This window comes from Rhinoraja longicauda, chromosome 16, assembly GCF_053455715.1.
Source record: "Rhinoraja longicauda isolate Sanriku21f chromosome 16, sRhiLon1.1, whole genome shotgun sequence".
Classification (NCBI taxonomy): domain Eukaryota; kingdom Metazoa; phylum Chordata; class Chondrichthyes; order Rajiformes; family Arhynchobatidae; genus Rhinoraja; species Rhinoraja longicauda.
Window position 1 is genome coordinate 7,545,886 of NC_135968.1, and position 13,654 is coordinate 7,559,539.

The 13,654-nt window shown below is 52.3% G+C and overlaps 1 protein-coding gene across 1 annotated transcript in view; it reads right to left on the reverse strand.

Annotated features, from left to right (window-relative positions):
- The window catches only part of LOC144601181 (tumor necrosis factor receptor superfamily member 6-like), a 38,905-nt gene that overhangs the window by 13,228 nt on the left and 12,023 nt on the right, over window positions 1-13,654 (reverse strand). The window contains exons 6-8 of the mRNA XM_078413140.1: window positions 12,899-12,988; window positions 11,719-11,750; window positions 2,037-2,055 (exon numbers count right to left, since the gene is read on the reverse strand). Coding sequence (XP_078269266.1) covers window positions 2,037-2,055; window positions 11,719-11,750; window positions 12,899-12,988 — 141 coding nt within the window. The remainder of the gene's footprint in view (window positions 1-2,036; window positions 2,056-11,718; window positions 11,751-12,898; window positions 12,989-13,654) is intronic.

Here is a 13,654-nt window from a genome sequence, read left to right on the forward strand (position 1 = left end):
TGGAGTATGGTGTGCAGTTCTGGTCGCCAAATTATAGGAAGGATGTCGACAAAATGGAGAGGGTACAGAGGAGATTTACTAGAATGTTGCCTGGGTTTCAGCACTTAGGCTACAGAGAGAGGTTGAACAGGTTGGGTCTTTATTCTTTGGAGCGTAGAAGGTTGAGGGGGGACTTGATAGAGGTTTTTAAAATTTTGAGAGGGACGGACAGAGTTGACGTGGGTAGGCTTTTCCCTTTGAGAGTGGGGAAGATTCCAACAAGGGGACATAGCTTCAGAATTGAGGGACAAAGGTTTAGGGGTAACATGAGGGGGAATTTCTTTACTCAGAGGGTTGTGGCTGTATGGAATGGACTTCCGGTGGAAGTGGTGGAGGCTGGCTCGATTTTATTATTTAAGAGTAAATTGGATAGGTATATGGATAGGAGGGGATTGGAGGGTTATGGTCTGAGTGCAGGTAGATGAGACTAGGTCAGGGAGAATGGTCGGCGTGGACTGGTAGGGCCGGACAGGCCTGTTTCCATGCTGTAGTTGTTATATGTTATATATGTTATATGTTAATAAAAAGTATACATTTCCCTCCACCTCTCCCTTTATCTGACAACCTTCTGTCTCCTTTTCAACTCCAGCCTTTGTCACTTACTCCATCTATCTGCAAAGCAACCCCCCCCCCCCCCCTTCACCTGTATCCACCTATCACTTACGTAGGAAGGAACTGCAGGTGCTCGTTTATACCGAAGATAGACACAAAGTGCTGGAGTAGCTCAGCGGGTCAGGCAGCATCTCTGGAGAGAAGGACTAGGTGACGTTTCGGGTCGAGACTCTTCTTCAGACCCGAAATGTAGCCCATTCCTTCTCTCCAGAGATACCTCCTGACCCGCTGAGTTACTCCAGCATTTTGCGTGCATCCACCTCACTTGCCAGCCGTTGTCCCACCCGCACCTCTCTCTGCCAGCTTTCTCCCTCCTACTACAATTAGTCTAACGAAGGGTCCCAACCCAAAAGGTTGCCCGTCCATTCCCTCCACAGACGCTGCCTGACCCGCTGAGTTCCTCCAGCACTTTGTGTATTGCTGGGAAATGATTTAATGTCCAGTAAAGATATCCTGCATGAGAAATAGTAGAAGCAAGGAACTGTAGATGCTGGTTAATACACAACGGGACACAAAGTGCTGGAGTAACTCAACAGCTCAGGCAGCATCTCTGGAGAACATGGATAGGTTTCTCTAGTTTAGTTTAGTTTAGTTTAGTGATGGAGCAGGGAAACAGGCCCTTCGCCCACCCCACCGAGCCCGGGCCGACCAGCGATCACCTGTACACTAACACTATCCTACACACCAGGGACAATTTACAATTTGCCAAAGCCAAATTAACCCACAAACCTGTCCATCTTTGGAGTGTGGGAGGGAACCGGAGCGCCCAGGAGAAAACCCACGAGATCAGTCAGGGCCACAGTTTAACAATAAGGGGTAGGCCATTTGGAACGGAGATGAGGAAAAACTTTTTCAGTCAGAGAGTTGTGAATCTGTGGAATTCTCTGCCTCAGAAGGCAGTGGAGGCCAATTCTCTGAACGCTTTTAAGAGAGAGCTAGATAGAGCTCTTAAGGATAGCGGAGTCAGGGGGTATGGGGAGAAGGCAGGAACGGGGTACTGATTGAGAATGATCAGCCATGATCACATTGAATGGCGGTGCTGGCTCGAAGGGCCGAACGGCCTCCTCCTGCACCTATTGTCTATTGTCTATCACGGGCAGAACGTACAAACTCCGTACAGACAGCACCCGCGGTCACGATCAAACCCGGGTCTCTGTCGCTTTAAGGCAGCAACTCTACCGCTGCGCCACCGTGCCGCCCCTGAAGATACCCTTTTAAAGAAGGGCCCCGACCCGAAACGTCGCCTAACCATGTTCTCCAGAGATGCTGCCTGATCCGCTGAGTTACCCCAGCACCTTGTGCCCTGTCCCGTATAAAAACAATGATGCTTTACATTTGCACCACAACGTTTCTGGTATGGAAAATCTCAATTAATGAATAATTACCATTTAATGGCACTTGTTCCTGTGGAGAAAAAGACAAAACAAAAATTTAGAGATTTATCACAAGTAGACCAATGAATGTACCGTAGATTTCATCTACATTTTGTGCTTAAAGTGTGGATCGAGCTGCCTTGCGGCACCAGAAACCCAGGTTCGATCCTAACTACGGGTGCTGTTTGTACAGAGTTAGTACGTTCTCCCGTGACCTGCGTGGGTTTTCTCAGAGATCTTCGGCTTCCTCCCGCACTCCAAAGACGTGCAGGTATGTGGGTTAATTAGCACGGCACAAATGTCCCCAGTGTGTGTGTGTGTGTGTGTGTATGGAACGGTGTGCGTGTGCGGGGATCGCTGGTCGGCGCGGACTCGGTGGGCCGAAGGGCCTGTTTCCGCGCTGCATCTCTAAACTAAACTAAAGTAGACTGCAACCCTGAGAATCAAAAATATATTGATGTTATGGCGAGTCCGAAACTCGTTAGTTGTAGACGAAGTTTATTGCAGCCGCAATACACGAATACAGAGATAAACAACAAGTTACAGGACAACCAATATAAACTTACTGTCTTCCTTGAAGACTTCGCCGAACTGGCTAAATCGGGCGCCAAACGCGTCCCTGACATCGCTGACCAATCAGCGATGTCGTTCCCTGGACCAATCCCCATGGTCGCGTTCCCACGTGACCTCGCTGGCCAATCCGAGGGTTCGACGACCTGGACCATTCTCTATGGTCGCTACATGACCCCCCCCAGAACCCGAGGTGCGGAACCTAGCAGGGAGCCGGATTTCGCGACCATAACGAGTACGGAGAGGGACAGCCTGAACCACAGGAGCCAGAGGTTCCGGACTTGGTGGAACAGCCGGCACGAGAGGTTCTGGAGGAACTACCGGCACGGGGGGTCCTAGAGGAACTGCCGAAACGGGGGGTCCTAGGGGAACTGCCGAAACGGGGGGTCCTGGAGGAACTGTCGGAACGGGGGTTTGTGAACTGGGCGGAACTAACGGAGGTCGGCCTCTTCTAGGGGTTTGACCGACCAGGACTGGTTGATCCGGGTCCAAATGGGCAGGTTTGAGCCGGGACACCGAGACGAGTTCACTCTTGCCGCCCATGTCTAAGGTGAAAGTAGCCGTTCCCTTACGTAAAACCCGGAACGGCCCTTGATAGACCCTCTGCAACGGGGCGCGATGGGCATCTTTACGCAAAAAAACAAACTCACAGTCCTTCAGGGAAGACGGTTCATGTACCATGGGACACCCATGACGTGAAGTCGGCACTGGAGCCAGGGAGCCCACCCGTTCCCGGAGAGATGCTAACGCTGATGGGACTGTAGGGAGCAGGGCTGAAGGGTCCGGAAACAGATCTCCGGGTACTCGAAGGGTCGAGCCATATACCAGCTCTGCGGACGACGCACCGAGATCTGGCTTAGGAGCAGTCCGGATGCCCAAAAGAACCCAAGGGAGTTGGTCTACCCAGTCCGGGCCTTCAAGCCTTGCACTGAGGGACGCCTTAAGTTGGCGGTGGAACCTTTCTACGAGTCCATTTGCCTGGGGGTGATATGCAGTCGTGGGTTGTAACTTGGACCCGTACAGTTCTGCCAGCGCGGCCCAGAGGGACGAAGTGAACTGTGGCCCTCTGTCAGTGGTAATAACTGCCGGGACCCCGAAACGAGCTACCCAATGAAGGGCCAAAGTCCTAGCACAAGACGCTGACGAGATATCAAACAATGGGAAAGCCTCTGGCCACCGGGTGAACCGATCCACCACCGTGAGGAGGTGGGTGTAGCCCCGGGAGGAAGGCAAAGGCCCAACCAAATCCACGTGGATGTGGAAAAAACGAAAAGCCGGGACTTCGAAATCCTGTACGGGGGGCTGGACGTGGCGCTTGACTTTAGCGGTCTGACAGGGCACGCAGGAACGTGCCCACCCCGCTACCTGTTTCCGCAGGCCATGCCAGACAAACCTCGCTGCCACCAAGGCAGAGGTGGAGCGGATGGACGGGTGCGCCAGCCCATGAATGGCATCGAAAACCCGGCGCTGAAGGGAGGGCGGTACTACCGGCCTGGGACGAGGAAGAGAAACATCGCACCAGACTTTCGTGCCCTCCGACCCACAAGCTACCTGGGCCAACTTCAATCCCGAAGTGGTGGACTGGTACGTCGAAACGGTATCCGCCAGGAGCTGTGCCTCCGCGAGCTCCTGGGGATCCACTTCGCAGTCCACCGCCGAAATAGGGGGAAAAGCAGGTCTAGACAGGGCGTCAGCAACGGCATTAAGCTTACCCGCGATATGACGGACATCTGTGGTAAATTCGGAGATAGCAGTCAGGTGCCGCTGCTGGCGGGCCGACCATGGGTCGGACAATTTCAAAAAAGCAAATGTTAATGGCTTGTGGTCCGTAAATGCCACAAATGGGCGGCCCTCGAGGAAATACCTGAAATGACGGACAGCTAAATAGAGAGCTAGAAGCTCTCGGTCAAATGCGCTATATTTCAGCTCGGCTGAATTTAGTTGCCGGCTGAAAAACGCTAAAGGCTGCCAACGGCCACCAACCTGCTGCTCCAGAACCCCACCCACCGCCACGTCAGAGGCATCAACCGTCAGGGCCGTGGGGGCGGAGGGGCTCGGATGGACCAACATGGTGGCATCTGCCAAGGCTGCCTTAGCTGCCGTAAAAGCCGACTCTGCGGCCGGGGACCACAACAACTCTACCGGATTCCCTGCAAGGCATTGGAAAAGCGGGCGCAGGACTCGCGCCGCTGCCGGAACGAATCTATGGTAGAAATTAACCATGCCTACGAACTCCTGCAGCCCTTTTACTGTGGTGGGCCTGGGAAAAGCCCGGATAGCCTCCACCTTCTCGGGCAAAGGGGCGGCGCCGGCAGGAGTAATTCTGTGCCCTAGAAAATCGAGAGCGGGCAGGCCGAATTGACATTTGGAGGGTTGGATAATGAGCCCGTGGTCTTGGAGCCGCTGGAACACGGTCCGCAAATGGGCCTGGTGTTCCTGCACTGAGGGGCTGGCTACCAGGATGTCGTCCAAATAAATAAACAAAAAGGGTAAACCCCGGCCCACGCGGTCCATCAGTCGCTGGAAAGCCTGTGCCGCGTTCTTTAAACCGAAAGGCATACGCAACCATTCAAACAACCCGAACGGAGTAATAGTTGCAGTTTTTTGTATGTCCTCCGGTCGCACCGGGATCTGGTGGTATCCTCGCACCAAATCGATTTTGGAAAACACCACCGCTCCTTCCAGGCCAGATGAAAAGTCCTGTAGGTGCGGTATGGGGTAGCGATCAGCCGTGGTGATAGCATTGAGACGCCGATAATCGCCACATGGCCTCCACCCCCCAGATGCCTTGGAGACCATGTGCAACGGCGAGGCCCACGGGCTGTCAGACTGACGGACAATTCCCATTTCCTCCATCTTCCTGAACTCCGCCCTTGCCACCACCAGTTTGTCTGGCGGTAGTCTCCTGGCCCGAGCGAAAACGGGAGGGCCTTCGGTGCGGATGTGATGGACCACACCGTGCTTAGCCGAAGGTGCGTCAAAACGTTGGACGAGCAGCTCTGGGAACTCTGCCAGAATCGCAGCATACGAGTCGGGGGCCGCGACGACGGCCTGGACAGTAGGGCTGGGCGAGGAGGCGATTGTCGGAGCGACGTGCTCATCTTCGGCGGAGGGTCGGAGGTCGTTCCCGCGGACATCAGGAATCAGTGAAAAAGCCCAGAGAAAATCTGCGCCCAGGATCGCTTGTTTGACGTCGGCTATGATGAATGGCCATTCGTACGTGCGGAGGCCTAACACAAGGGACATCTTCCGTGTACCGAAAGTGCGAATTGGGCTGCCATTAACCGCGATGAGAGTGGGACCTGTCTTACCCGATCTGGTTTCGAGGTCGGTCGGCGGCACTATGCTGACGATGGCTCCCGTGTCGACCAAAAATTCTGTGTCCGTGAATCGATCATGGACATAGAGGCGCCGGTTCTGGCCAATCGTAACTGCCCCTATGTACGATCGGCCGAGGCATTTCCCGCGAAGGTACAAGGCAAACGACAGTTGCGGGATTCGTTACCCCATCGTAGGTGATAATAGCACCAGCCGCGCTTGTGCGGATCTTTTTGGCGGGCTTTCGGAGAATTGGCGGGAGACGTGGCGCCATCTTGCCGTCGCTGTGGCGTGGTCACCGATGTCGAGACTTTGTTGATTGAACCACTTGCCTTGTTTTTTGCCGCTATGAGCGCGTCCGCTTTCGCTGCATATGCTTCGGGGTCCTTAAAAGAACAATCCGTAAGCAGCAGTCGGACATCCTCGGGAAGTTTCTCGCGGAATGCCTGTTCAAACATCGGGCAATCCGTATGCTCACCGGCTAGCACCATCATTTCGGCCATGAGGACGGAAGGCAGTTTGTCTCCAAGCTCCGGTAGGTGCAGAAGTTTTGCCGCACCACCATGCTTATTTAACCCGAAGGTTCGCAGTAATACCTTCTTCATGGCTTCATACTTGTCTTCCGCAGGTGAATTTACGATGAACCGCATCACGCGCTTGGTTGTGTCCGGCGATAGAGCGCTGACGAGGTAGAAGTACTTCGTGGATTCGTCCGACACCTTCTTTATATGGAATTGGGCCTCGGCGTGGATGAACCAAGCTTGCGGTGCGTACGTCCAAAATAACGGAAGATGAACGCCTGCCGCGCTTGACTCCGGTGTGCCCTGCTCGGTCATCGTCAACGAGGCGTCGGGTTCCTGCTCAGTCGGTGATCGTCCAGATCACGTTCGGGGTCACCAATATGGCGAGTCCGAAACTCGTTAGTTGTAGACGAAGTTTATTGCAGCCGCAATACACGAATACAGAGATAAACAACAAGTTACAGGACAACCAATATAAACTTACTGTCTTCCTTGAAGACTTCGCCGAACTGGCTAAATCGGGCGCCAAACGCGCACCTGACATCGCTGGCCAATCAGCGATGTCGTTCCCTGGACCAATCCCCATGGTCGCGTTCCCACGTGACCTCGCTGGCCAATCCGAGGGTTCGACGACCTGGACCATTCTCTATGGTCGCTACAATGTCACCTCTGAGTCACAGCAAGTGGTTTTAAAATGTATGGTACACAGGATGTGCTTTAAAGAAAAAAATGTGTTGTACTTGCAGAAATGGAGAGTGATATAATCATCATGTACTGTAAATCCTGAGCTTTCTTCTTTTAAGTTTAGAAATGCAGCGCGGAAACAGGCCCTTCGGCCCACCGGGTCCGCGCCGACCAGCGACCACCGTACACGAGCACTACCCGACACACACGAGGGACAATTTATAATTGTTACCAAAGGCAATAAACCTACACGTATTTGGAGTGTGGGAGGAAACCGGAACACCCAGAGAAAACCCGGGCAGTCACAGGGCGAGCGAACAGACAGCGCCCGTGGTCGGGATCGAACCCGGGTCTCCGGCGCTGTGAGGCAGCAATTCTACCGCTGTGCCACTGAGCCACTGAGCCATGCAAGGAATTTATTGCCAAGGTTTTTTTTGGGGTTAGATTATTATTACCACGTGTGCAGAGATACAATGAAAAGCTGTTTGTCGCGTGATATCCGGCCAGCGATGACAATGCATGATTACAATCAAGCCGTCTAGAGCAAACGGATGCCAGTTAAAGGAAATTAGTGCAAGATAGCAAGATAATGTAGAGGAAATTGAGCATAGTTCGAGTAAGAAATGCTACTGTTCAAATAAAGATTGCAGTTTGCTGATGACACAAAAGTGGGTGGTATTGTAGATAGTGAAGATTTTTCAAAATCTTTGTCAAAAATTGCAGCAGGATCTTGATCGAATTCAATTTATCCATGCCCCTAATAATTTTGTACACATCAATAAGGTCACCCCTCAGCCTCCTCTGCTCCAAAGATAAAAAGTCCCAGCCTACTCAGCCTCTCCCTATACTAGCATAGGATCCAAGGAGAGATAGTTGAATGGATTTTTAAAAATGGCTTCATGGAAGGAAGCAGAGGGTGATGGTGGAAGGTTGACAATAGACAATAGACAATAGGTGCAGGAGTAGGCCATTCGGCCCTTCGAGCCAGCACCGCCATTCGAGCCAGCACCACGGTGGGCCGAAGGGCCTGTTTCCGCGCTGTCTCTAGTTATCTCTAAATCTAAATCTAAAAAAAATGTGATCATAGCTGATCATTCTCAATCAGTACCCCGTTCCTGCCTTCTCCCCATACCCCCTGACTCCGCTATCCTTAAGAGCTCTATCTAGCTCTCTCTTGAATGCATTCAGAGAACTGAACTCCACTGCCTTCTGAGGCAGAGAATTCCACAGATTTACAACTCTCTGACTGAAAAGTTTTTTCCTCATCTCCGTTCTAAATGGCCTACCCCTTATTATTAAACTGTGGCCCCTGGTTCTGGGCCCCCAGTTCCTTCTCGGACTGGGGGTCTGTGACTAGTGGTTCGGTGCTGGGCCCGTTACTGTTTGTCATTTCGTTCGATGATTTGGACGAGAACACACAGGGCAAGATTAGCGAGTTTGCTGGTGACACAAAAGTGGGAAGCATCGCAGATAGCAGGGAGGATCGTGAAAAATTGCAGCAGGATCGTGATCGATTGGCCAGGTGGGCCGAGGAATGGTTGATGGAATTTAATGCAGAGAAATTGTGAGGTGTTGCATTTTGGAAAGACTAGCAATGGGCAGGGCCTACACAGAGAACGGTAGGGCTCTGGGGAGTGTTGGAGAGCAGAGGTTATCTAGGAGTACAGGTGCATGGTTCCTTGAAGGTGGAGTCGCAGGTTGATCGGGTGGTCAAAAAGGCTTTCGGCCTTCGTCAGTCAGAGTATTGGGTGTGGAAGTTTGGAGGCCATGTTGCAGTCATATGAGACGTTGGTAAGGCCGCATTCAGAATATTGCGTTCAGGTTTGGTCACCCTGTTGTAGGAAAGATGACGTTAAGCTGGGAATGGCGTGGAGAAGATTTACGGGATTGTTGCCAGGGATTCGAGGGCTTGAGCTACAGAGAGAGGTCGAGCAGGCTCGGACTTTATTCTTTGGAGCGCTGGAGAACAAGGGGGTGAACTGAAAGAGATGTATAGTCTTGAGAAGAATAGATAGAATAAATGCACAGAGTTTTTTTTATCCAGGGCGGCACGGTAGCGCAGCGGTAGAGTTGCTGCTTTACAGCGAATGCAGCGCCGGAAACTCAGGTTCGATCCTGACTACGGGTGCTGCACTGTAAGGAGTTTGTACGTTCTCCCCGTGACCTGCGTGGGTTTTCTCCGAGATCTTCGGTTTTCTCCCACACTCCAAAGACGTACAGGTATGTAGGTTAATTGGCTGGGTAAATGTAAAAATTGTCCCTAGTGGGTGTAGGATAGTGTTAATGTACGGGGATCACTGGGCGGCACGGACTTGGAGGGCCGAAAAGGCCTGTTTCCGGCTGTATATATATGATATGATATGATATGATAAAGGAGTCAAGAACTAGAGGACAGAGGTTTAAGGTGAGGTAAAGGGAGAGGGGGGGGGGGGGGATTTAATGGGAACCTGAGGGGCAACTTTTTTACATTAGGGTGGTAGGTATATGGAAAGAGCTGTCAGAGGAGGTAGTTGAGGCAGGTACTATCACAACGTTTAAAAGACATTTGGACAGGTTTCGGAAGTCAATCCGGGGCAGGAGCTTCACAGTGAATGTTAGGGCCTTGGGGAGTGTTGAGGAGCAGAGGGATCGACTTCTTTTAGTTTAGTTTAGAGATACAGCGCGGAAACAGGCCCTTTTGGCCCACCGGGTCCGCGCCGACCAGCGATCCCCGCACATTAACACCATCCTATACCCACTAGGGGCAATTCTTACACTTTACCAGGCCAATTAACCTACAAACCTGTACGTCTTTGGAGTGTGGGAGGAAACTGAAGATCTCGGAGAAAACCCACGCAGGTCACGGGGAGAACGTACAAACTCCCCGTACAGACAGCACCCGTAGTTGGGATCGAACCCGGGTCTCCGGCGCTGCATTCGCTGTAAGGCAGCAACTCTACCGCTGCGCCACCGTGCCACACGACTTCTGTACCAACTTCCAGCCTTCCTCCTGCCTCAAGGCTTCATTGAATATTGCCCGCCACCCGTCCCGTCCCCCCCTCCTCCCCTACCCCTACCAATCTAGTTAAGACACCTTGAATCGCACCAGCAAACCTGTCCTCCAGGATATTGGGTCCCCTCCAGTTCAGGTGCAACCTGTCCCTCTTGTGAGGGCACCTCCCAGGGATAATAATAATAATAATAATAATAAACAGTTATTTTATATAGCGCTTTTCCAAGTGCTCAAAGACGCTTTACAAAAACAGTCATGACATAAAAACAAACAGACGAACTGTCCTGACGGAGAAGCGGCGAACAAACAGCACCAGCGTCCTCTCACGTCAGGGTCCGGCAGTAGACAATAAAGAACACAAGACACACAGATACAATTTTAACACAAACAGCCATCACAGTGATTGCTCCAGGCACACCCTCACTGTGATGGAAGGCAAAGAAAAGTCTTATCTCCTCCTCATTCTTCTCCCGTGGTGCCACGAGGCGATCGAGGCTCCCGACTTTTGAAGCCCCCACCGGGCGATGGAAAGTCCCAGGGCCGAGCAGAGTAGGCCGATGAAGGTCCTGAGCCCCCACCGGGCGATGGAAAGTGCCGCGGCCAGGCCACGCAGGGCGATGAAGGGCCTGCGAGCGGGTCGATCAAACCTCGCGCTCCGGGGCGGTCGAAGCTGCTACGGCTGGAGCTCCCGAAAGCCGGTCGCCAGCCAGGGACCTGCGAACTCCCGATGTTGCGGTCTGCAGGGCCCACGGCCGAAGCCTCCGAGATGGTAAGTCCAGGCCCCTGCGACCGGAGTCTTCAAGGTCGATCCCAGCTGGAGGCCGCCGACTCCACGGTGTTAGGCCGTAGCGCGAACGGAGATACGACACGATAAAGGTCGCATCTCCGTTGAGGAGGAGATTGGAAAAAAAGTTTCCCCCTCCCCCCCACCACCCCCCACATATACAGAGCTAAAAATAGATCAGAACGTACATTTAAACGATGACAATAGACAACAACAAAAAAAGACAGAGACACTGCCGGTTAGCTGCAGACAGGGTTTACGAGAATGATCCCAGGAATGAGTGGGTTAACATATAATGAGCGTTTGACGACACTGGGCCTGCACTCGCTGGAGTTTAGAAGGATGAGGTGGGGGGGGGAGGGGGGGGGGGTAACACTTCATTGAAGCTTACCGAATAGTGAAAGGCTTGGATAGAATGGATGTGGAGAGGATGTTTCCACTAGTGGGAGAGTCTCGGAACAGAGGTCGTTCTCTAGGAACAGAGAGATAAAGGACGCTCCTTTAGGAAGGAGATGAGGAGGAACTTCTTTAGTCAGAGGGTGGTGAATCTGTGGAACTCGTTGCCACAGAACGCTGTGGAGGCCAAATCAGTGGAGGCCGAGCCAGTGGCTATTTTTAAGGCAGAATTATATAGATTGTTGATTAGTACGGGTGTTAGGGGTTATGGGGAGAAGGCAGGAGAATGGGGTCAGGAGGGAGAGATGGATCAACCATGATTGAATGGCGGAGTAGACTTGATGGGCCGAATGGCCCAATTCTGCTCCTATCACTTATGCACATTATTTAATATTCTCTGCAATTATAACAAACAAAGATAATATTTACCCCGAGGTTTTTGTTTTCTGGCTTTCTTTTACCTGAAATGAAATAAATGGAAATAACTTTTATTATTAGGTACAGATGCATAAACTTTGACACCCCCTTGACTTACGGAAGAGGTGACTTATGTAAACATGCAATCATGTAAGCAATTCTTTAAGGCCGCTGCTATCTTTCCGAATTTGTGCGTCTCGGTAGTTTCACTAGCGACGCTCTACTGCATTCGCATGCGGACGTTTCCAGAACCCAACTCCCCACGAGGTCTCCACGGCCCACGGTCTCTACCTCGGAGCTCCCCCCGTGGTCTCCACGGTGGAGCTTGCCCCATGGTCTCCACCTCGGAGCTCACCCCCTGGTCTCCACCTCGGAGCTCCCCCCCCTGGTCTCCACCTCGGAGCTTCATCCATGGTCTCCACCTCGGAGCTTCCCCCGTGGCCTCCACCTCGGAGCTCCCCCCCCGTCGGAGCTCCACTGTGGTCTCCACGTTGTAGCTCCCCCTCAGTGGTCTCCCACTGGTACTACACCGTACGTAACATCTGAGGCTGAGGCTCTATAAGGCGCTGGTCAGGCCGCATTTGGAATATTGTGAGCAATTTTGGGCCCCATGTCTGAGGAAGGATGTGCTGGCTCTGGAGAGGGTCCAGAGGAGGTTTACAAGAATGATGCCTGGAATGAGTGGGTTAGCATATGATGAGCATTCGATGGCACTGGGCCTGTCCTCGCTGGTGTTTAGAAGGATGAGGGGGGGGACCTCATTGAAACGTACAGAATCGTGAAAGGCTTGGATAGAGTGGATGTGGAGAGGATGCTTCCACTAGCAGGAGAACCTAGAATTCTTTGCCACAGTCGGCTGTGGAGGCCAAGTCAATGGATGTTTTTTAAGATTCTTGATTAGAACGGTTGTCAGGGGTTGTGGGGAGAAGGCAGGAGAATGGGGTTAAGGAGGGAGAGATAGATCAGCCATGATTGAATGGCGGAGTGGACTTAATGGGCCAAATGACCGATTTCTACCCCTATCACTAATGAACTTATCCGTGCCACCAGGGATGCTGCCTGACCCACGGAGTTACTCCAGCATTTTCCTTCTATCCGTACGTGCTGCTGTTCTCCAGATTTAAATACAGTTTTGTCTGCAATTATCATTGTCCTTGCAAGGGCCGAATAAAGTGGATGTGTTTCAACTTACATGGGAGGGATTTTCTTGTCCAGTATAGAACTAATACACCTATCATTATAATCGGTATTAATGCCAGCCAACCCAAATAGCTTCCATTTCCTGCAAATGAAACAAAAGAAAATGGCATGTAGCAGCAATGATAATTACAATTACCAACATGATGATCAAATTGCACAGTGTGATTTCATAGTCGACAGAGGGGTGGCACGGTTGCACAGCGGTAGGGTTGCTGCCTTGCAGCGCCAGAGACCCGGGTCCGACCCTGACCACGGGCGCTGTCTGTGCGGAGTTTGCACGTTCTCCCCGTGACCTGCGCGGGTTTTCTCCGGGTGCTCCGGTTTCCTCCCACACTCCAAAGACGCACAGCTTTGCAGGTTAATTGGCTTTGGTAAATATTGTAAATTGTCCCTAGTGTGTGTGTGTGTGTGTGTGTGTGTGTGGGGGGGGGGGGGGGGTAGTGTCAGAGTGCGGGGATCGCTGGTCGGTGCTGACTCGATGGGCCGAAGGGCCTGTTTCCGCGCTGTATCTCTAAACTAAGCTAAGCAGAGGGCTGTGCTGGAAAGGTGACAGTCCGGCTGGAGGTCGCGGGGATCTGTGTTGGGACCGCTGACCTTTGAGAGGAATAGATCGCGGACGCCATGCTTGCATTTATTTCCTCAGGACAAGAATACAAAAACAGGGATGTTATGCCGAGGCTCTATAAGGCACTGGACGTCTTTGGAGCGTGTGTGAGGGGAAACCAGAGCACCCGGAGAAAACCCGCAC